General features: G+C 36.9%; 2 protein-coding genes across 2 annotated transcripts in view; one reads left to right on the forward strand and one right to left on the reverse strand.

The window, feature by feature from the left end:
• Window positions 1–222: 222 nt before the first annotated feature.
• LOC133640636 (gastrula zinc finger protein XlCGF57.1-like) overlaps window positions 223–22,283 on the forward strand; it is a 64,491-nt gene continuing 42,430 nt past the window's right edge. The window contains exons 1-2 of the mRNA XM_062034166.1: window positions 223–287; window positions 379–446. Coding sequence (XP_061890150.1) covers window positions 274–287; window positions 379–446 — 82 coding nt within the window. The 5' untranslated portion in view covers window positions 223–273. The remainder of the gene's footprint in view (window positions 288–378; window positions 447–22,283) is intronic.
• Window positions 1,906–20,307, reverse strand: LOC133640625 (oocyte zinc finger protein XlCOF22-like). The gene is made up of 2 exons (XM_062034150.1): window positions 19,912–20,307; window positions 1,906–4,438 (listed from the first exon to the last, which is right to left on the reverse strand). The coding sequence occupies exons 1-2, from the start codon at window positions 20,012–20,014 to the stop codon at window positions 2,787–2,789; spliced, it is 1,755 nt and encodes a 584-aa protein (XP_061890134.1). The 5' UTR covers window positions 20,015–20,307; the 3' UTR covers window positions 1,906–2,786.

The raw sequence follows: 22,283 nt of genomic DNA on the forward strand, positions 1-22,283 counted from the left end.
TGTTGGAGTCAAATTTCCTTAGTTGTTTATATTTTGTTTCCTCTAATTGATTGCTGGCCTCAGTTCATGCTGAATTTCCTATTCGGCAGATTGCTCCGCCCACTTCCTCTTGACAACCAGGAAGTATTGACAGGGATGGGACCGTTGATATGGTGCGGTTGCCATGGTAGCCTCCTTTAATTGGGTTCAGGTGTGAGCACTGGTGGGGCGATTGCATGGAGGACAAACAGTTTTCGACCGTGTCGTGTGTGGTCAGGTCTCCCTGCTGTGACAATGTGCCATTCAAGGTCAGCATACATAATGTTCTATAACCTACATTTGATTTAATTTTGATAGCTTGGAATAAACGGATTGTCATATCCAAACACAATTCTACAGAACTGGACATTCAATCATTTGCACGCGTCAAACTGGTCAACACAGTCACCCTCAGTATCAGCCCAAAGGTAAGGGGTGTACAATGATAATAAAATGCCTCATAGCCGATTATACAAATGTGATGAATTCATCTTGATACTGTCCTGCCACAGTGAATAGGTTTCCCTTTTAAAGGGCAAATTCCTCCCAGGGTCTTTTGTCCTAAAGACTGTCTGGATAAAGTGAGGAGACTATAATTTAGGAAAAAAATGTATTTCACAAATGGACTAGAATAAGTAACGCATTTTTACAGGTAGCTAAATTCGACAGAACACCTGCATCATCTTCTCAACAACACCCACATTCTTACATTACTTCTATTTCCATCAGACTAGTAGAACATCTTAGGTGTATTGCTGCCCTCCACAGGCTATTATCAGAATGTCCTCCTTCTGTCCTATGGCCCACACTACAGACTTGGACACAAACAGGACAGGAAGTAAAAAGCAGCTTTAAGGAGGTCAAACAAAATGTATGCATTCTTTCCAACGGCCGCTGGGTGGCAGCAGAGGCTCCATGTATTTCCTGAAGAAACATTTGACTTCTGACCTTTCCACATAATTTATCTCATCTTTACTGCTGGAGTTCAGCTCACTGAGGATGGAAGCTCCATTTTCGTATTTTAATTAACTTTAATTATTCATAAACAGGCTTAAAACAAACCATTATTATCATTACTGCCTCATTTTTTTTCACTCTCTACTAATTCAAACAATTCTAGCACAAAAACATTCAGGATGTTCTTACAAACAATATTACACATCCCCAAACGTACCACTTTATTATGGTATTAATATAATATATTATTACATTGAATATTCACATGTTTATAACAGTGCTGAACATTTTAATTTCCCCTCGGGGATTAATAAAGTATTTCTGATTGTGATAATTACATCACTCTCATAAAGCCTTTAAAGCTGAATATGTTTTTTTACCATAGCTCAGCTTCACAATGTTGGAATATTGACTGCTCATATTAATATTCTTCTATTGTTTAGAATATTACACTTTACTCTTTTTCTTTGCTCAAATGAACAGGATGAAAGTGTCTTTAATTTTCACTACTGAGTGTAACTATATATAATTATGTATATAATAATCTTCCCTTCTTCACCTTCATTACCGCTTGATTTAACTCTCATCTTATTTTATCCAGAGAAAACTTGACCATAAAAAGATGGCTGCACATCAATAAACTGTCACTAAACTTCAATAAAACTAAATATATCATATTTGGAGATTGTAAAAATGTAAAACACAAATTATGATGGTTAATATTGAAATGAAAGGAATAAAGGTAATCACATGTTTAGGAGTTAATATTGATGATGAAGTAAGCTGGACACTACATATAAATCATATAAAGAAAACCTAAAAAAAATGGAGTGCAATACTAAATAGAATACAATACATACTTACAAATATTAACAAATTATTGTAACTAACTTCAGTTGAAGCATACATTGTTTATTGCATAAAGGTCTGGGGACATACATATAAAACAATCACACAACAATATTCATATTACACAAGAGATTAATAAAGATAATCAACAGAATGGATTATAGAGACCCAACAAATGATTCATGAAGTCACACATTTTAAAAGTAAATGATCTTGTATAAAACACAACTGCTTAAATGATGTATAAAGTAAATAATAATATGCTTCCAGAAGTGGTCCAGAAGATGTTTCAGATGTGAACCAGTAAATATGAACTAAGAGGGATTTATGTGTACTCAAAAGCAAAGGTATGAACACATGTAAAACAAATATGTATATCATAGAAAAGAGTTCATCTAAGGAATCATCTAGAATTAAAACATAAAATATGTAACCCTTCATTATTTCGAAAAACCTATACAAAAACACTTATGATTAAGTATGAAAGTGAATTATTAATATCTACACATAAAAGCTCTACTGTAACACATTTTATGTACTGTTTATTCTCACCTTTTCAGGCAAATTGTTCTGTTCATTTTAAAGTACACAAATGTGTATATTAACTCATGTACTTGATGGAAATAAAAGCACTAATCTGAAGTGTCTAATCTATAAATGTTAGAATCATATTAACAAGATTGTGTTACACACACAACAATGATGTCACACTTTTTATATGTGCTGATGTTGTTAGAAAGTAAAAGTTAAAGTGTTGACAGTTGATTTCAAATCCTGCATCTTCATTTGCTGCTGCTGTTCTCACCAGCACACTTGTGTTTCTTACACTGGTACTTAGAAGAGAATCTTTCACCACACACACTGCAACTCAACACTTTCTCTCCTGTGTGTGTTCTCATGTGTACTGAAAGAGTTTTTAGGTAACGAAAACGTTTGTTGCAGCTTGAACAGGAGTATGGTTTTTAACCTGTGTGTGTTCTCATGTGTACTGTAAGAGTGTTTAGGTAACGGAAGCTTTTGTTGCAGCTTGAACAGGAGTATGGTTTTTCACCAGAGTGCGTTCTCATGTGTGCTTTGAAATTGGACACTTGAGTAAAATCTTTACCGCAGATTGAACATGAAAAAGGTTTTTCACCAGTGTGTGTTCTCATGTGTAATTTTAAATTTGTATTTGTTACAAAACGTTTACCACATTCTGAGCAGGAAAAAGGTTTTTCTCCAGTGTGTATTCTCATGTGCACTTTGAAATGGTCCCTTTGAGTAAAATCTTTACCGCAGGTTGAACATGAAAAAGGTTTTTCTCCAGTGTGTATTCTCATGTGTACTTTTAAATGGTACTTTCGAGTAAAATCTTTACCGCAGGTTGAACATGAAAAAGGTTTTTCTCCAGTGTGTGTTCTCATGTGTACTTTGAAATGGTACTTTCGAGTAAAACCTTTTCTGCAGATTGAACATGACAAAGGTTTTTTTCCAGTGTGTGTTCTCATGTGTCTTTTGATATCGTACTTTCGAGTAAAACCTTTACTGCAGATTGAACATGAAAAAAGTTTTTCTCCAGTGTGTGTTCTTTTGTGTACTTTTAAATTTGTATTTGTTACAAAACTTTTACCACATTCTGAGCAGAAAAAAGGTTTTTCTCCAGTGTGTGTTCTCATGTGTTTTTTGAAATGGTCCCTTCGAGTAAAACCTTTACTGCAGATTGAACATGAAAAAGGTTTTTCTCCAGTGTGTGTTCTCATGTGTGTTTTTAGACGACAGCGGTATTTAAAAGTTTTGTCACAGTGAGAACATGTGAAGTGTGTGTTGTCAGTGTGACATGTCTTATCATCTTTAGAGTCTTCATCATCAGTGTCAGGAGAGTGTGACGTTGTGTCCTCACTATCTGATAGTGGAGCTAAGAGCTTGTCTGCTTGTGATCCTCCACAGTGGTCTCCATCAGCTTCTGTTGTCATGTGTTGAGTTGAGCTGCTGCTTGGAGGCTCCGCCTCTCTCTTCTCCTCACTTTCACCTTTGACCTCATCATCTTCACTCTTCACAGGGACACCAGTCACTGGCATCTTGGTGACATCAACCTCCTCCAGTCCTTCAAGATGCTCTCCCTGTTGACTGATGCTGTGTTCCTCCTCTTCCTCTTTAATGTGAGGGCTCAGTGGGTCCTCCTCTTCCTCCTTAATGTGGGGGCTCAGTGGATCCACCGCTTTCTCTTTAAAATGGGGTGTCAGTGGGTCCTCCTCTTCCTCATTAAAATGGGGTGTCAGTGGATCCATCTCTACCTCTTTAATGTGAGGGCTCAGTGGATACACCGTTTCCTCTTTAAAATGGGGTGTCAGTGAGTCCTCCTCTTCCTCTTTAAAATGGGGTGTCAGTGGATCCATCTCTTCCTCCTTAATGTGAGGGTTCAGTGGATCCACCGCTTCCTCTTTAAAATGGGCTGTCAGTGGGTCCTCCTCTTCCTCTTTAAAATGGGGTGTCAGTGGGTCCTCCTCTTCCTTTTTAAAATGGGGGATCAGTGGGTATTCCACTTCCTTCTTAATGTGGGAGGGCTGTGGTTCCTCTGTCCGCATTCGGAAGTTCCACTTCTGTTGCTCAGGGTGAAGATGTTCTTCACAGACGTCTGCAAGACAAACACACCATCTCTGCTCAGTCACACAATGCATTCAGTACTTGTACATGCACGTAGGAAAAACAAGTTATCATATGAACTGTCTTGAAATCTCAGTGACGCACAAACACGCTGCTCTTTACAACATTATTCGCAGGAAAATAAAAACAAGCCAGGACGACAGGACTGAAATTGATTTTGTGATCTATTATTTCATATAGAATTACTAATAAAACCATTTTAAAACAGGCTACACAGGCTCCTAATTTAGTTGCTGAAATATGCAGTAAAACATTGGTGTTGTTAGGCCTAATTTAGGGGGTCTCAAGCCCCCCTAAAATGTTCTTAAGCCCCCCTAAATAATTTGGTGTTAAAAAAAAACTAAAATAAATAAATCTTTTTTTTTTTTTACAAATACATGCCGACATATTCATTATAAAGTGGCCCGAATATGAGTTTAAATAAATAATCATATAACCTGTCATTATTCACTCAGTTTCCCCTCACTTCATAGCGTAAGGTAGAGAGAGAGCCCCTTTAGTGGGTCGGTATCCAATTCATTCCACTTGTTTATATAGAAAATGCCCACATCACTCAAAATCCAGTCCGCATTTTCTCTGCGACCTTGCTTGCGGTCCTGCAGGTGTACGAAGCACATTAGCACACAGCACTGCAGAACAAGAACCTTGTGTCTGCAATTGTAAATAATTTAGTTTTTAAGTTTTGTGTTTCTTGTAGAATCTATATAAAGTAATATACATTAGCCTATTGTTAAAATAATGAAAAAAACATCATTAAATATATTTGTTTTATTGTATTGTTACATTAAAGGCCTACTGAAAGCCACTACTACCGACCACGCAGTCTGATAGTTTATATATCAATGATGAAATCTTAACATTGCAACACATGCCAATACGGCCAGGTTAACTTATAAAGTGACATTTTAAATTTGCCGCTAAACTTCCGGTTCGAAACGCCTCTGAGGATGACGTATGCGCGTGACGTAGCCCGGGGAACAGAGGTATGCCTTCCCCATTGAATACAATACAAAAAAGCTCTGTTTTCATTTCATAATTCCACAGTATTCTGGACATCTGTGTTGGTGAATCTGTTGCAATTATGTTCATTGCATTATGGAGAAAGAAGCTGAGCAAGCAAAGAAGAAAGTTGTCGGTGCGAAGCAGACGTATTTTGCGAAGGAAGTCAGCAGCAACAGTACACAGCCGGCGCTTCTTTGTTTACATTCCCGAAAGATGCAGTCAAGGACTTTTGACTTCGATACACAGACGCCTGTAGAGAACTGGGACAACACAGACTCTTACCAGGATTACTTTGATTTGGATGACAAAGACGCAGACGTGCTACCGTGAGTATGCAGCTTTGGCTTCTAAACATTTGATCGCTTGACCGTATGTGCGCAACTTTTTTTTGCGTATGTACGTAACTTTTTTTTAAATATATAAGCTTTATGAACCTTGGGTTAGGTGAACGGTCTTTTGGGCTGAGTGATTGTGTGTGTTGATCAGGTGTTTGAATTGTATTGGCGTGTTCTATGGAGCTAGGAGCTAGCATAGGAGCTAGGAGTTAGCATAACAAACACGTAGGTGTTTTTATGCAGGATTAATTTGTGGCATATTAAATATAAGCCTGGTTGTGTTGTGGCTAATAGAGTAAATATATGTCTTGTGTTTATTTACTGTTTTAGTCATTCCCAGCTGAATATCAGGTACCGTGAGTATGCAGCTTTGGCTTCTAAACATTTGATAGCTTGACCGTATGTGCGCGTCACGTACGTAACTTTTTAAAAATATATAAGCTTTATGAACCTTGGGTTAGGTGAACGGTCTTTTGGGCTGAGTGATTGTGTGTGTTGATCAGGTGTTTGAATTGTATTGGCGTGTTCTATGGAGCTAGGAGCTAGCATAGGAGCTAGGAGCTAGCATAACAAACACGTAGGTGTTTTTATGCAGGATTAATTTGTGGCATATTAAATATAAGCCTGGTTGTGTTGTGGTGTAGTAGAATTTCTGACCTTTGACCTATATTGCATGTCTAATAAGAATGTACGCTCATTTAATTTCTCTTCTATTCTGTGCCAGTGGGACAAAGGTGAATATGGAGTTGTGCCAACCTGTCTACAGAATGTTTAGAATTTCCAAATATGACTAAGAAATACAAGGTTGTTTTGGAACAGACAAAACCAAAACAAAACAATAGTGATGCATTAGATAACAAACAATGACGCACAAGAGACATATAAAAAATGGCAGAAGACCGGAACTCGACAGTGATTTTGGCTTGTGTGTGTCTTGTTTACTCCGGAGTAACATGTGGTCTGTCCGCACGGCCAACTTAATTCAACCTGCACTTCTGATAATGGGTAAATACATTTGTTGTACTAAACTACTTTTGTTGCCTGTTTAAGCTTCGGACAATCCACTACACAAATTGGCGTCACGAACAGGATGGTTTAGAAGCTACAGGTCGACAGCCGCTCCCACTCTCTCTGTCAGGCAGACAGTGTGCTGCACGCGCGCATAACAAGGTAAGCGTTTTGCTTAAAGTGTAAACATTTTCTGCCTGGAGAGAGCCGGATCGATAAGACTAATTGCTGAATCTATTTTTGATAAAAGATAGGTTTAGTCAGGTTCTCCAAAAACAACCTGGAATGGGGTAAATAATGGTTGGATTGAGTTGTTTTATATGTGATCATTTGTCTGTGTGTTTGTTGAAAACTTGTGATTTCTTGTTTTTAACATAAGGGGATTGTTGATAGAATTTTGGTGGTTTGGAGTGTTTTTGAAGCGTAGACTATGTGAGACGAAAAATTTCTTTTAACCTCTTCATCCTCTGTCGTTGCTGGCAGAGGATGCTTCTTGCTGCAAGTGCATCAGATTAGTCAGAGTTGGATACAGCTAAATTATAGGCAAGATTTGCTAACTGGTGTGACATTTGGCCCATATAAATTGATGACGTCTATGAAGGTGCGACATATCTGTTTATGTGGAAACTGCAGCGGTGGGAAAAGCCTCTTATAGGTGACCGCTCATTGACTCCGGTAAAGGAGATGAACTGAGCGTATAGCTGTCACGACGAATTTGGAAATTTGCTGCAAATAGACAGGTATTGATCGGGCTGCATATGGTAGAGCTTTGGTGAAACTTGGTGAAACTGTATGGACTGACCAGACACGAGTCTGTAGGATTGCTGGGTGATTTCCAGTGGTCCTACTGGGCGTTAGGCCAGGTTTTTCCGTGTTGGTCAGGGATAACGCAGGTGTTGCTCCAATGAAACGGGTAAATCGGCGTTTTATGAGCAATGATGGAACCTGGTTTTTGTGATATGAGACGGCCGATTCCACAAAAGCACGCGTGCATTAGTTGTTTATATTTGTCCGGACAATGGGGTGGTATGGTATATTAACAATGTGTGTGTATAATGATGAATGCTGAAATGTGTGTGTATTGAGTGAGTCAGTTTATGTTGGTACATTTAGATATATGCGTAATTTAATAATTTTTGTGTAGCACCTGCTTTCTTATCTGGTTTAATTACCCCCTTCTTCCCCCCCCCTCTCGCAACCTCCCTTCACGCTTTTTCTCACAGCCCCGCTATCTGTAAAAGTTGGGAAATTGTCTAAAATGTGTGTGCGTGTGAGAAAGTAGACAAAGTTATGTACAGAAAACACATGAGTGAATGATCCATCCATATAATTATTTTCTTCCGCTTATCAAGAGGTTGGATCGCGGAGGCAGCAGCCTAAGCAGGGAAGCTCCCCCTCTTTGGCGCTGCGAGCGAATTCCAGTCATTTGAATTTGTTTTAAACTATACTGGTGATTGTGACTGTGCGATATTACAGTTGTTTTACACACTGAGATTTTGAGTAAGGGAAAAAAGGCTCTTGCTCGCTGGTAAATTCTCTGTGTGAGTGACTGTGTGACGCATATAAAGAAAAAAAAAAAAAAGGAGTCTCAGCTGGGAGACATTTTGAGATAAGAGTGTGTCAGAAGTGGCGAGGCCGTGTGAGTGTCAGCTGTACGAGGCATTGGGCCGAAGAGGTGTGACACTGTTAGCATAGTATTGGATTAGTTTAGCATTGAGCTAGGTTTAAAGAATGAATAAATAAATAAATAAAAAACTATATATAAATATATATAGTAGACAGCTGTACTCAATCTGAAGAGAAGGCTGACAGGTTGGTTTTGATAATAGCACAAATAAAATATACTGTATATGAATAAATAAACATTTAAATATCAATACATACATTTGGACTGGGACATTGAAGCATTGTTAAATTCATTAGTCATTAATTATGTGTGTAATATACTGTATTGAACAGCCTTGCTGCTTATCTGATCCATCCAGTTCCTGTGTGGAAGTTGAGACAAACACATGCACATCATAGAGTAGGACACATTGTAACTTTGAATTAATAGTTATACAACAAATAAATTAATAATATTGAATTTAAATTTGATAAAGATAAATTGATCATACATTGACATTTTATTTTTTTAGGAATAAACACACAATAAAATAAAAGTTAAATTTATATTCTAAAAACATCTAAGGGCATCTGTGCAAACTGTGAAACATAGAGTCTGAAGAAGTACAGATAAGACTCGCCAACACTCAGCGCCATAGTCAAAACAAAACGTAGAGAAGCGTTAAACAAATTCTAATCAGAAGGAAGACAGACCAAAAAATGAGAAATTAAGTAAACGGACAGCAAGTAAACCAGAAATAATAATGTAAATCAATAACAAAAAAAGCAAATTTCTATGTGACATTGGTGCATGTAGAATTACAAGTAGAGAATAAAACAAAATGGAAATAACTGTCTGCAAGATGAGCATGACGTCATGAATTGTGCTCGGGTTAGTAATAGATAGATAGATAGACAGATAAAACGTTATTGATTCCTTCAGGAGAGTTCCCTCAGGAAGAAGAAGTAAAAAGTAAACAGTAACTAATAAGGGTATAAATGGAAACAAAATAGAGAAATATTACAAGGAGAATAAAAATAGAACAGTAAAATAAGAGAAACTAGGCATTAACGACCATGATATAAAAAAGTATTGCACTGTTATTGTTTTGCATTCCCTGTCATCCTAGCCCCCCCAAAGAGGAGTTGTACAGTCTAATGATGTATGAGACAAATGATTTTTTATAGGCTAAACCAGTAGTTCTCAAAGGAGGGTATGGTGTTTCCGCCCGGACAAAAAAGGGGGGTACTTGAAGGTATGCCAAGGGGTACCTGAGATTTTAAATATTTTAAAATAGCGACAATTCAATTATAGAAGAATAATTCTTCAACAAAATAAATATTTAGAATTAAGTTCACGAGCCCAGATGGATCTCTATTGCAATATCCAAAGAAGGTTGATGATTGATTATATGTATAGAAATCTTTATTATAATTTAATCATTGGTTTAATTTTTAAAACGTTTTAGTTATTCTTATATTTTTTTGTCCAAATAAGTCAAGTAAGACCACAACAAATGAGCAATATGGTGCACTGTTATACAATTTAATAAATCAGAAAATGATGACATTATGCCGTATTTTTTTTTATTTTACTGGGAAAAAAGGTTGAAAACCACTGCCCTAAATCATATCTAAAGCTAAAATTATTTTATAAGACTGATTATTTTGGATTATTGTGGTTGTATTGTGAGAGAAGGACAGAAAGTGAGAGAGAGAGGAAGAGAGAGCAGGTGAAAAAACAGATTAAGGGTGAAGAGGATGGTTTGAGAAAATATGGGAAAAGGATGTTTATAACCTTACGTTATGTGAATGGTTTCTAGGAGAACAGAAAATAGAAACATTGTGTGAAGTGTAAGGAAGAGATGGATACAGGATGTTGTTTGTAAAGGAAAACGAAAGTGAAGAAAAGATGAGAAAGTGACAAATGAAGGTATTCGTAAATGGTATGCTATTGATTGTGGTTAGCTGCATGTTTGTTTAATTGTTTGTTTGTTTAATTGTTTGTTTGTTTAGTTGTTTGAGTGAAATGGGAAGAAATCAATAGGAATAATTACATGCAAAATGGAATAAAACTATGAGTGCGATAGATAATGAATGAATAGATGAAATAAGTTTATTTTGGTCATATAATCAACCATCAACCAATTTGTGTGAGCAGTTTAACAGTAAATTAGACATATTAACAATCATACACATTTACACACAGAACAAAAAAGAAAAAGAATGACCGAAAAAAAGAATAGGCGGAAGCCAAAGCTTATTTTGGCCTATGATATACATTTACTGAACATTAAATTACCTGGAACATCAATGTTAAAAGATGAAAGTAATTGTTACTATATTTTATAATGTTCAAAAAACTTTACCTTTCAAGGGTCTCCAAAACCATAACAAAAAACTACATGTGTTCAGCTCATCACTGAGGATGGTACATCATTTAACTCCTAAAACTGAAATACATTTGTGTTTTTATTTTATTTTACTTGACCTATTTCAAAAATCAATATCCCCCGTAAATGATAGTTTTCTCCTCATAATGTAAACAAGCTAAGAATACAAACTGGAAGGCTGTTGTTCTTTACTCGGAAACATAATTGCCATTGTTTTAAAATTAAATTATCTGAACATTTAACACATTATGACTTATAAAAAATAGATTGGTATGATCATAACAATAATGCTTTGTGTGATATTGAAATGAGCCTTTTAAGTTTAAGTATTGGGTCTATATTTCTTCTATAAACATTTCCCCAAAGTTCAAAACAATATTACATATGGAAAAATAAATGAATGACATAACATATGCAGACATTTCTTATTCAGCATGTCTTAACTTTATACCGAATAGCAATGGATTTGGATATTTTTCTTTAATATATTCAATATGTGGCTTCCAACATATTTATGATCAATTATTATTCTCAAGAAGTTAGTTCATATACTCTGTCAAGTTACTCTTTCTGGTAAAGATTTAGTCTTATTAATTTCTACATATTGAGATCTATTACTTAAAATAACTACTTAACCACTGTTGTGAAACACTTTTAATTTATGGGAGTATTGGGATAGGATTGAGGAAGATGTCTGCTGTGGTGGTGGTTAGTTTGGAAATTAATTTAATAAAAGTAACTTTAAAGTGCAGTCTGACATTTTAGTTTGGAGTAATTTATATTTTTATTTAGACATTGCAGTACACCATACTTCTGGATGTTGAGCTAGAAGAGGATAATGGCATGACAGAATAAAGTTAGAGTTAAAGTTGGGGTGCCAGTGATTGTCACACACACACTGGGTGTGGTGGAATTTGTCCTCTGCATTTGGCCCATCCCCGTGATCGCCCCTGGGAGGTGGGGGGAGCAGTGGGCAGCAGCGGTGCCGCGCCCGGGAATCAATTTTGGTGATTTGGCTCCCAAATTTTTTATAGCTGACCAACACGCCGGACTGTAGTCAGCTGGAGGCGCGTCTTAATGAAATTAAACAATGGATGTCCGCTAACTTTTTGCAACTCAACGCTAAGAAAACGGAAATGCTGATTATCGGTCCTGCTAGACACCAACATCTATTTAATAATACCACCTTAACATTTGACAACCAAACAATTAAACAAGGCGACTCGGTAAAGAATCTGGGTATTATCTTCGACCCAACTCTCTCGTTTGAGTCACACATTAAGAGTGTTACTAAAACGGCCTTCTTTCATCTCCGTAATATCGCTAAAATTCGTTCCATCTTGTCCACTAGCGACGCTGAGATCATTATTCATGCGTTCGTTACGTCTCGTCTCGATTACTGTAACGTATTATTTTCGGGCCTCCCTATGTCTAGCATTAAAAGATTACAGTTGGTACAAAATGCGGCTGCAAGGCTTTTGACAAAAACAAGAAAGTTTGATCATATTACGCCTATACTGGCTCACTTGCACTGGCTTCCTGTGCACTTAAGATGCGACTTTAAGGTTTTACTACTTACGTATAAAATATTACACGGTTTAGCTCCAGCCTATCTCGCCGATTGTATTGTACCATATGTCCCGACAAGAAATCTGCGTTCAAAGAACTCCGGCTTATTAGTGATTCCCAGAGCCAAAAAAAAGTCTGCGGGCTATAGAGCGTTTTCTATTCGGGCTCCAGTACTCTGGAATGCCCTCCCGGTAACAGTTAGAGATGCTACCTCAGTAGAAGCATTTAAGTCCCATCTTAAAACTCATTTGTATAATCTAGCCTTTAAATAGACCCCCCCTTTTTTAGACCAGTTGATCTGCCGTTTCTTTTCTTCTCTCCTCTTCTCCCCTGTCCCTTGCGAGGGGGAGTTGCATAGGTCCGGTGGCCATGGATGAAGTGCTGGCTGTCCAGAGCCGGGACCCCGGGTGGACCTGGTGATTTAGGGCTATATAAATAAACATTGATTGATTGATTGATTGATAGTCTTTGGTATGACTCGACCGGGGTTTTGAACTTGCGACCTGCCGATCTCAGGGCGGACACTCTAAACACTAGGCCACTGAGATGAAGGAGGCAAACCAAATCTCAACAGCTGTCAAGTTAGCTATAGATTTTGAGAGTATAATGCGAATAACTATAACTTTACAACTGTTTGGTGTGAATAGTGTTGAATAATAATTACAAATAACAGCCTACATTAATAATTAGAATAAGAGCCGATATGTAAACTGTTAAAAAGAGGAGAAGTGTGATTAAGCCTGGCGCTTAGAGCATGGCCTTGTGTGTTTGTTGTGACTAGGTTGGATAACCAGTCGGAGACAGGCAAGGCAAGGTTTGTTTGTGTGGCGTTTTTCCAGGAAAGGGCAGACTTAAAGTGCTTCACAGACAACAAAGTGAAATGAAAGAAAATAAAAGCAAAATTAAAATGCAGACAATAAAAATAAAAACAGTGCGGACGTTAAAAGTTAAAAGATTAAAATATTTAGCTGAAAGATAAGGAGAAACGTGAATAAATACATTCTTTTGTTTTGGAGAATATCACGTACAGCGGGAGGTCAGAGTGCAAGCATGACAGCTTGCTCGCGCCTACTGATAGACAAATGATAGTTTAAATTAACTTATAGATCATCTTTAAGTGAATTAAAAGGGTACTTAAATACACATGAAGTAGTACGCATAATCTTTGAATTACGGTTATTGATTAGCAATTAATGGGATAGTTAAGACTGTAATTTTAAAACGTGATATGCAAAATTGAACTAACCGAGAGGATATGAAAACGATGGGTGTACATGTTTTGAGTTCCAAATTCTGGAGGAAAAAACCTCAACAAAACGTAAAACCATACAGACGGACTTGGGTGGTAGCCACGGTTGTGCTAGGTCAAGCGAGGGTGGAAAGGATATGCAGCAGGGGGACTGCCAACTTCTCTGAACAAGACAAGCTCCAAAGTTGTAGCCAGAACATGCTCACAAAAAATACAGGTGTGACAGCAGGACGAACAGCAGGATACAAACAGACCCCTGCTGGACATAAGTGTCAACGGACAATGTTCAACACAATCTTTGAAGCATTCCTTTGTGGTCAACCTGCACACACCTTGTAATGACCTGCTTACGAACTGTGCTCTGACAATTCAATACCGCACAGAAGGAACTTCCTGATGTTGCCTGACAGCACGACATCAGCTGACAACTACTGGGGACGCCTCCCAGGAACGAGTGGAAGACGGGGACTGCTCCAACTGTCCTAGCACTGGCTGACTGAGGTGTGTCCGTGTGCCCTGCCACCCAAACCGCCAAAGTGTATGATCACCAATTAGACGACTCATAATAGGAGCCTTTTGACTCTTATATATGGTGGGACTCAAGGTATGGCCGCTCATGTGAACTATCCTTACAACAATTAGAATGGTATAAGATGGACAACTAATGACCCACATTGTTCCTTTGCTCTCTGTCCTGCCTACGAAACCAAAAATGTAGGTCAAATGATAAAACAGGGCAGCTGCCGCTGATTGAACCGATACGCTAATACCACATTATCAATTATTTCGGTTGTCTGTTAAAAACAAAGCTATTGGTTGCAATTTGGACATTCCTGCTGTAGGCTACAAGGAGCTAGCAGCTACACAACAGCTGAGCTAAAATAAAATTTAAGCATATCAAATATTTATAGTTGCTTATTACATACACAAAGTCGCAGAGAGACAGAAGTCTGTAGAAAGTATTCAGTAACAAACGTGTCCGCATTATTAAACTTTCTACCACAGGAAACATACTGAACAAATACAGCAGTTACTGTCAGACTCTAATCCGGATTACCTTGTCTATCAGAGACATGGTTAAAACCCACAACACCTTTTGTTCTAATTAATGTCCCGGGGGACAAGATTACAGAAAAGACAGATCGAGTGACAAAGGGGGGAGGAATTATGATTTATGAAAGGGAAAACATTAAAAGTAGATCAATTTGAGTATGTTGAAATTAAAATCACATTTTCCTCAGAAATGTATTTCAAGGTAATTGTAGTATACAGACCGACCACAGCTAAAGACATTTTTCTTGATTCATTTTCAGACATCCTCAAACAGCATAGTATGAAAGAAGTAACGTCATGGGGGACGTTAATCTGGACTGGTTAAATAAAAAACGTAGAAAGAAACTTAAGGATATTATAAACGGCTTCTACATGATACAAATGATAAGCAGCCCTACTAGAATTACAATTGGATGACAAAAATCAAAGAGAACATCTGTAAATACACGAATACAAAACCAGAAAGAAGAGTGTAAAATAAAAATACCATTGGATTAATAAAACAATTTGGATTCTAATAAAGACATCGGGACTCAGCTCTCAAAAGAGCAATTAAAACAGGTCTAAATACAGATCGTATGATTTTAAAAGTTTGGAGGAACAAAGTTACAATGTTTATGCGGAAGTCTAAGGCTGACTTTCACTTAGAATTAATCAAAGCTGCAAAAGGGAACATTAGAAAGTTATGGAAAACCAGATACAAACTTACGGAAAAAGAGCAAACAAGAAACAACACTATAACATTAAATATCAATGGCGCTACTATCGCAGATAGTCTGGACATAAGTAATAATTTTAATGAACATTTCATCCAGTCTGTACAAACCCTGAATAAAAAATCCCTCAAAATCAGTGCAAATAATTGTCATTTATTCAGGATGGACTAATTTTAGAATTAACAAATGAAACAAAGTTAAACAAAATCTTCACTGCATTATCAGACTCACGGTCTAGAGATATATATATGGGTTGGACACTATCTTCCTAAAAACATATAAGGATTGTATTATTGCTCGTATAACAACAATTGATAAATAAATCAATAACGGAAAACACTTTCCCTACCACGTCGAGAAACTGCTACTATGATTAAATCCATAAAGCAGGAAATAAAGAAGACCAGAACATGTACAGACCAATTAGCCTTCTCCACGTTATAACAAAAGGAATAGAAAATTGAAATTAAAAAGTGGCTTTGGAGCAATCAAGGCTGCTCACATGGTCACTAAGAGGGGCATTATGTTGACACATCAATTTAATGAGTATTATATTTATCTATGAGAGCATTTTTGTTGTAAATTGTGAGGTATGGCTGTTAAAAGCTTGGTTGTTGTTACGAATGATGACAGATGTGAACAAGAGCATGTATGGTCTTTGTGTGATGATGTAAATAAGGTGTGGTTGAATTGTATATTAAGTATGTGTCCATGAAGGGGCATTAGGTGACTTTTCTTATCATTGATTACATGCTACAGTATGATTATTTTTTGATCAATTATTGATTATTATGAATGTATATATTTATTATGATTAATTAGTGTCATAATTTTATTGCTTGATTTTTGGATCCCTTTAATTTAGGTAGCCAGGGACTACAGATGGAAAGTAGCTATTTAGATATAATCTGGTACAGAACATATCTGTTTCTGAACTTAATGTTTCTGTGCATTGTCCCATCATAGATAGACTAAATTAAACACAACTATTTAGTGAATTATTGAGGCCACAATAATTCACTAGGTGTTGTAAAATATCAAAGTACTATTGCAAAAGCGAACAGTGACCTCAAACATGACCTGTCCTCCGCCTCTGTTCTTGCTGCGCATGACTATCAGCTGCCTTTTCTTTTTCTTGGATGTTTCTGAAACTACTAATACTACTACTACTATTACTATTATTATTACTACGACTAACACTGTCCCTGTGAGAGGGACAGAGGGGGGAGGTGAGTTTGGATTGGGTCAAGTTTGAGCGTGTTGAGGTTTTATTTAATCAATATGATCAACCCGGTACAAGGATAAAGGAACGTAATGATTTAGATTGACAATTGCAGTGGTTGGTGGAAGCAACCCCAACCTCAAAGGAGGGTGCCAATTCAGTAATTAAATGTTTTGTGAATTATCTAATAATCCGACATGGTTTCCCCAAAAAGATTAGGTCAAACAACGGCACCTAATTTAAGAAAACAGGTTAATCTTCTTCAGTCACAAGATCAGCACTTCTCAGGACCAGCAGCTTCCTAGGAAGGTGGAAAGACCATGAGACCAAAATAGTAAGTTTGCAAAATGTAGAATTTGTGTGCCAGTTCCTCTGTGCAGATTTGAGGATGAAAGCAGCCACTCCAGATTCCCTTGCACTCGCTAAGAGGGGCACGGTCAAAGCCAATCCAGGACCAACACCCGATACCTGACTGGAAGGAACCGAGAGGAGAGACAACACCTTGCCAGCGATGACGAGAACAACTAAGGTTGCCAGCCAATGTGTCCACCGGGACTCCAGCAACTGTGGAAAGAAGTGTCGGGAGTGCCGAAGCAGCGAGGAGGCCTGAAGCAAGCCGAGGGCCTGGACCAAAGCCCCCACGCCCCATACTCTGCCCCCGCCTTCCCCAAAGCCCCCACAGCTCCAACTTTTTCTCAGCTTTTCCCCAAAGCGGCCAGCGCGCACATGCCATTGCACAGTCTGCCCAATGGACTGAACCACACCCCAAGAAGAGACAGACTGTTTGAGTGGATCTCTTTCTTCACCAAGGCAGCCAAAAGCCCAACGAGGTGTCGGCAGGCCACCAGCCTGAGGCACCACCGAGCCATCTATACGAGCACTAATCGAACATGGACTCATACGAAATTCAGTTGTGTGTTCAAAATTAATTGGTAATTAACAATATTGGTAACTACATCCATTGCAAATGCCGGGAAAAATATTTTTGCAAATGTCTTACAGTCATAAGTCTATATACATTCATCTATTTATGTTCAATGATGTTCATGATCAAAGTATTTGTTATTCCTTTACTAAATCAAAGGGTAGGCCACTAATTGTGTTCTGTGAGATGGTTTTACTGCAGGCTGGTAACAGCGATCGCTCTGAAGGAGGGTCATAGACGGAATTTTTGCCTCGTATAAAAACATTGAGGTTTTTGCCTCTATCTGTGGTAGAGATTTAACATGTGGTCTACATCAGAAATTGTTTTGGTCCAGGGTCTTAAGACCCTGGAAGGCGGGTATGTAGTAGAATTTCTGACCTTTCACCTATATTGCATGTCTAATAAGAATGTACGCTCATTTAATTTCTCTTCTATTCTGTGCCAGTGGGACAAAGGTGAATATGGAGTTGTGCCAACCTGTCTACAGAATGTTTAGAATTTCCAAATATGACTAAGAGATACAAGGTTGTTTTGGAACAGACAAAACCAAAACAAAACAATCGTGACGCATTAGATAACAAACAATGACGCACAAGAGACATATAAAAAATGGCAGAAGACCGGAACTCGACAGTGATTTTGGCTTGTGTGTGTCTTGTTTACTCCGGAGTAACATGTGGTCTGTCTGCACGGCCAACTTAATTCAACCTGCACTTCTGATAATGGGTAAATAAAGTTGTTGTACTAAACTACTTTTGTTGCCTGTTTAAGCTTCGGACAATCCACTACAGTGGCTAATAGAGTATATATATGTCTTGTGTTTATTTACTGTTGTAGTCATTCCCAGCTGAATATCAGGTCACCCCCGGCTCTCACAGCATCTTCCCTATCTGAATAGCTTCAACTCCCCACTAGTCCTTCACTTGCACTTTACTCATCCACAAATCTTTCATCCTCGCTCAAATTAATGGGGAAATTGTCGCTTTCTCGGTCCGAATCTCTCTCACTTCATGCGGCCATCATTGTAAACAATAGGGAACTTTGCGTATATGTTCAATTGACTACGTCACGCTACTTCCGGTAGGGGCAAGCCTTTTTTTTATCAGATACCAAAAGTTGCGATCTTTATCGTCGTTGTTCTATACTAAATCCTTTCAGCAAAAATATGGCAATATCGCGAAATGATCAAGTATGACACATAGAATAGATCTGCTATCCCCGTTTAAATAAAAAAAATTCATTTCAGTAGGCCTTTAATAGCTGTTGTATTATTATAGGACGGCTTGTTAAACATTTCATAGGATTTTCAGAGGGTGAAAAAACCAAGACATTTAATATAAAATGTAAAATTAATAAATACATAAAAAGAAAAAGAAAAAAAATGGTTAAAAGCCATCGTCCCGGGGAGCATTTCATTTCGTCCCGTGCATTTTTTTTTACCGTCCCCGGGACGACGCGGCTACATTAATCTCAAGCCCTGGAAGTTACATTTTATTGTTTGCATTATTTGTTTCAGCATTGCACTTTGAAGATGGTCCCTCAGCTCTTTGACAGCTTTGGCTCTTTTTCAGATCAGCAGACGGACTCTAAGTCTTTCTTATTTACAGTATATATAAACCTTTCTCATTTCTATTCAGACTTCCATATATGTTTAATTTCCTTAACGGCTTGCCATACTATATGTATAAATATATTATATACAAGCTTAATTATCCCGATCCAGATATTACTTTAATTCAAGTAATTAAGTAATATTTCCAGGGCTTGAATTTACAACCATTTTAGTCACATATGTGCCCAAAATGTAATCTGTGCAACTTCAAAATATTTGGGAACATACAATTATTGTATTGTGAGCTAAAGTGGTGGCATTAGCCTTCATGTTGTGAATGAATAACATAGAGGCTAATGCCATGACTTTCATTGTGTTTCAGTGTATCTTGAAGGATCATGCAAGTCATTTTCTTGTTGATGCTGTAAACAAAATGTCACTGTGCAAACCCATGTTTGTTGATGTACTGAACACAGATTGAAAATAAAGCGACTGAAATAATAATAATAACAATTATTAATTTCTAATTCTTTGTTAGCCGTTTGTGAAGTTTTGTGCTCTTGCACTCGCTCGCATCCTGTGCATCTCCTGGGGGCTAAGCCCCCCCTGTCCTTAAAAGCTAGTGACGCCCCTCCAGTAAAATATTACATCATTTCCAGTATTATGGTCTCAAATAAAGTAACCAGATATTAACAGCAAATAAACAAGTACATTAATAATAATTGTTTCGACATTCTTACATACAACATATTGAAGACTAGTGTTAATAATAAATATAAAGTTAGTAAACATGTGAGAGTAAGAAGTAAACAAACCTGTTCTGTGTAACACAACTTGATGTTTTTGATGTTGTCGCTCCTTCTCCTCTTTTGTTGGACAAAGTTCCTCCTCGTACTCTGCTATCGTTCTTTCGCACATTTTCACACAATCACAACACTTTACACTCACACTTGATCTCTGCTTAGCGATGTGTTTTTGATCACTTCCGCCTCTCTTTGTTAGCAGCTAACAAGCTAAGCTAACTAGCAGGCTAAGCTAGCTCGAGAAGCGTCAAAGTGCGCTCAGACTAATATAACCGGATGCAAACAGTTATTAACGATATTTACTCTATTTAATAGAGTCTAATAAAGGACATATATGTGTACATGGACGCACAGATTAAGAACACTGAACTGTGACGACTGCAATAACGTCTTCACCGTCAGACGCCATCTTGCTTTATCCTCGCCGTGTTTGGTTCGCGCGCAGTGTTATCAGATCTCGCGAGAGAAACACGTAAGCAGCTCTCGCTTCCAGATCTCGCGAGAAAAACAGGTAAACCAGCTCTTCACCCCCACCGGCGGTATAGCTCGGTTGGTAGAGTGGCCGTGCCAGCAACTTGAGGGTTGCAGGTTCGATTCCTGCTTCTGCTATCCGAGTCATTGCTGTTGTGTCCTTGGGCAAGACACTTTACCCACCTGCTCCCAGTGCCAATACGGCCGGGTTAACTTATAAAGTGCAATTTTAAATTTCCCGGGAAACTTCCGGTTGAAAACTTCTATGTATGATGACGTTTGCGCGTGACGTCCCTGCCATGCACAGTCCACCACAGGCACCGGTGGAGGTGTGACAGGCCTCCATAAACTATATATATATATATATATATATATATATATATATATATATATATATATAGATAGATAGATATATATATATATATATATATATATATATATATATATATATATATATATATATATATATATATATATATAGATATATATATATACTGTACAGTATATATATATATATATATATATATATATATATATATATATATATATATATATATATATATATATATATATATATATATATAGATATATATATATCTATATATATATATATATATATATATATATATATATATATATATATATATATATATATATATATATATATATATATATATATACTGTACAGTATATATATATATATATATATATATATATATATATATATATATATATATATATATATATATATATATATATATATATATATATATATATATATATATATATATATATAGATATATATATATCTATATATACATCTATATATATATATATATATATATATATATATATATAGATATATATATATATATATATATATATATATATATATATATATATATATATATCTATATATATATATATATATATATATATATATATATATATATATATAGTTTGACACCCAGTGTTGGGTTAGTTACTGAAAAACATTAACTAGTTAGAGTTACTAGTTACTTTATTTCAAAATAAACTCAGTTACTAACTCAGTTACTTACACCAAAAAGTAATGCGTTACTGTGAAAAGTAACTTTTTAGTTACTTCTTCTTTTTTTTTAAAGCTCCCATTAATGCCCTTTTAGCCTTCATTTCAGTCCTGTTATTGCACTGGAGAATAATACAATCTGTTGATCAGCTTGACATGCATTTGCATCACTGAACTCTGCTAAGCAATGTGGTCTACGTACAACACACAAAGACAAAGATATGTTCCAAAGGGCCAATTTATTTCAGGCCAGAACAAATTGACAAAACTATTTTAAATAGCTGCAACATAACACACATAAGTAATAAACAATATAATAACAACATGTCACAACATAGCTGTAAACCTGGCTTCACCCAAGGAAGGCACACATGACATACACAAAGCCTAACCAGGCATTTTTTTCTCTCAAGGAATTGTGAAATAAAATCATGTCTTCATGAGATCAACACTGTACTGAAGCCCAGAACACTACACATTTCCCCAGTTTTATTTAGAGATAAGGAAAGATTGGCCTGGCCCACTAGGATCCCTCTTTATGTTTGTGAACTTTATAGTCTATACATTTAGAGTAATGTGATAATCCAACACTTTAGAAGTCTAGAATGAAAGAGTATATAAGAGAATTGACAGAGTGTGTGTACCTTCAGTGCTGAATGATGAGCAGAGGCAGACTTTGGAGTGTTTTCTTTAGCTTGCTTTCCATGTTTATGTACTCACTGTCCACTGTGTCCAGGTCCGTGGAACATGTTTTCCGTGCCATTTGCTGTTTGACGCCCGATATCATGCTAATTAGCTACTTGAAAGCAGGTGACTCCACTGTAGAAATAGCCTGCATGTCTTCTAGCACATACGCTGCAATGTC

Source organism: Entelurus aequoreus, linkage group LG23 (assembly GCF_033978785.1).
Source record: "Entelurus aequoreus isolate RoL-2023_Sb linkage group LG23, RoL_Eaeq_v1.1, whole genome shotgun sequence".
In the NCBI taxonomy this organism is placed as follows: Eukaryota; Metazoa; Chordata; class Actinopteri; order Syngnathiformes; family Syngnathidae; genus Entelurus; species Entelurus aequoreus.

What these genes read in the sequence shown, in the direction of transcription:
- LOC133640625 (XM_062034150.1), bottom strand. Translation starts at nt 20,014, where the DNA reads ATGTGCGAAAGAACGATAGCAGAGTACGAGGAGGAACTTTGTCCAACA. An exon ending in AGTTGTGTTACACAGAACAG is followed by an intron (nt 4,439 to 19,911) that starts GTTTGTTTACTT and finishes TTTGTCTTGCAG; the next exon opens with ACGTCTGTGAAGAACATCTT.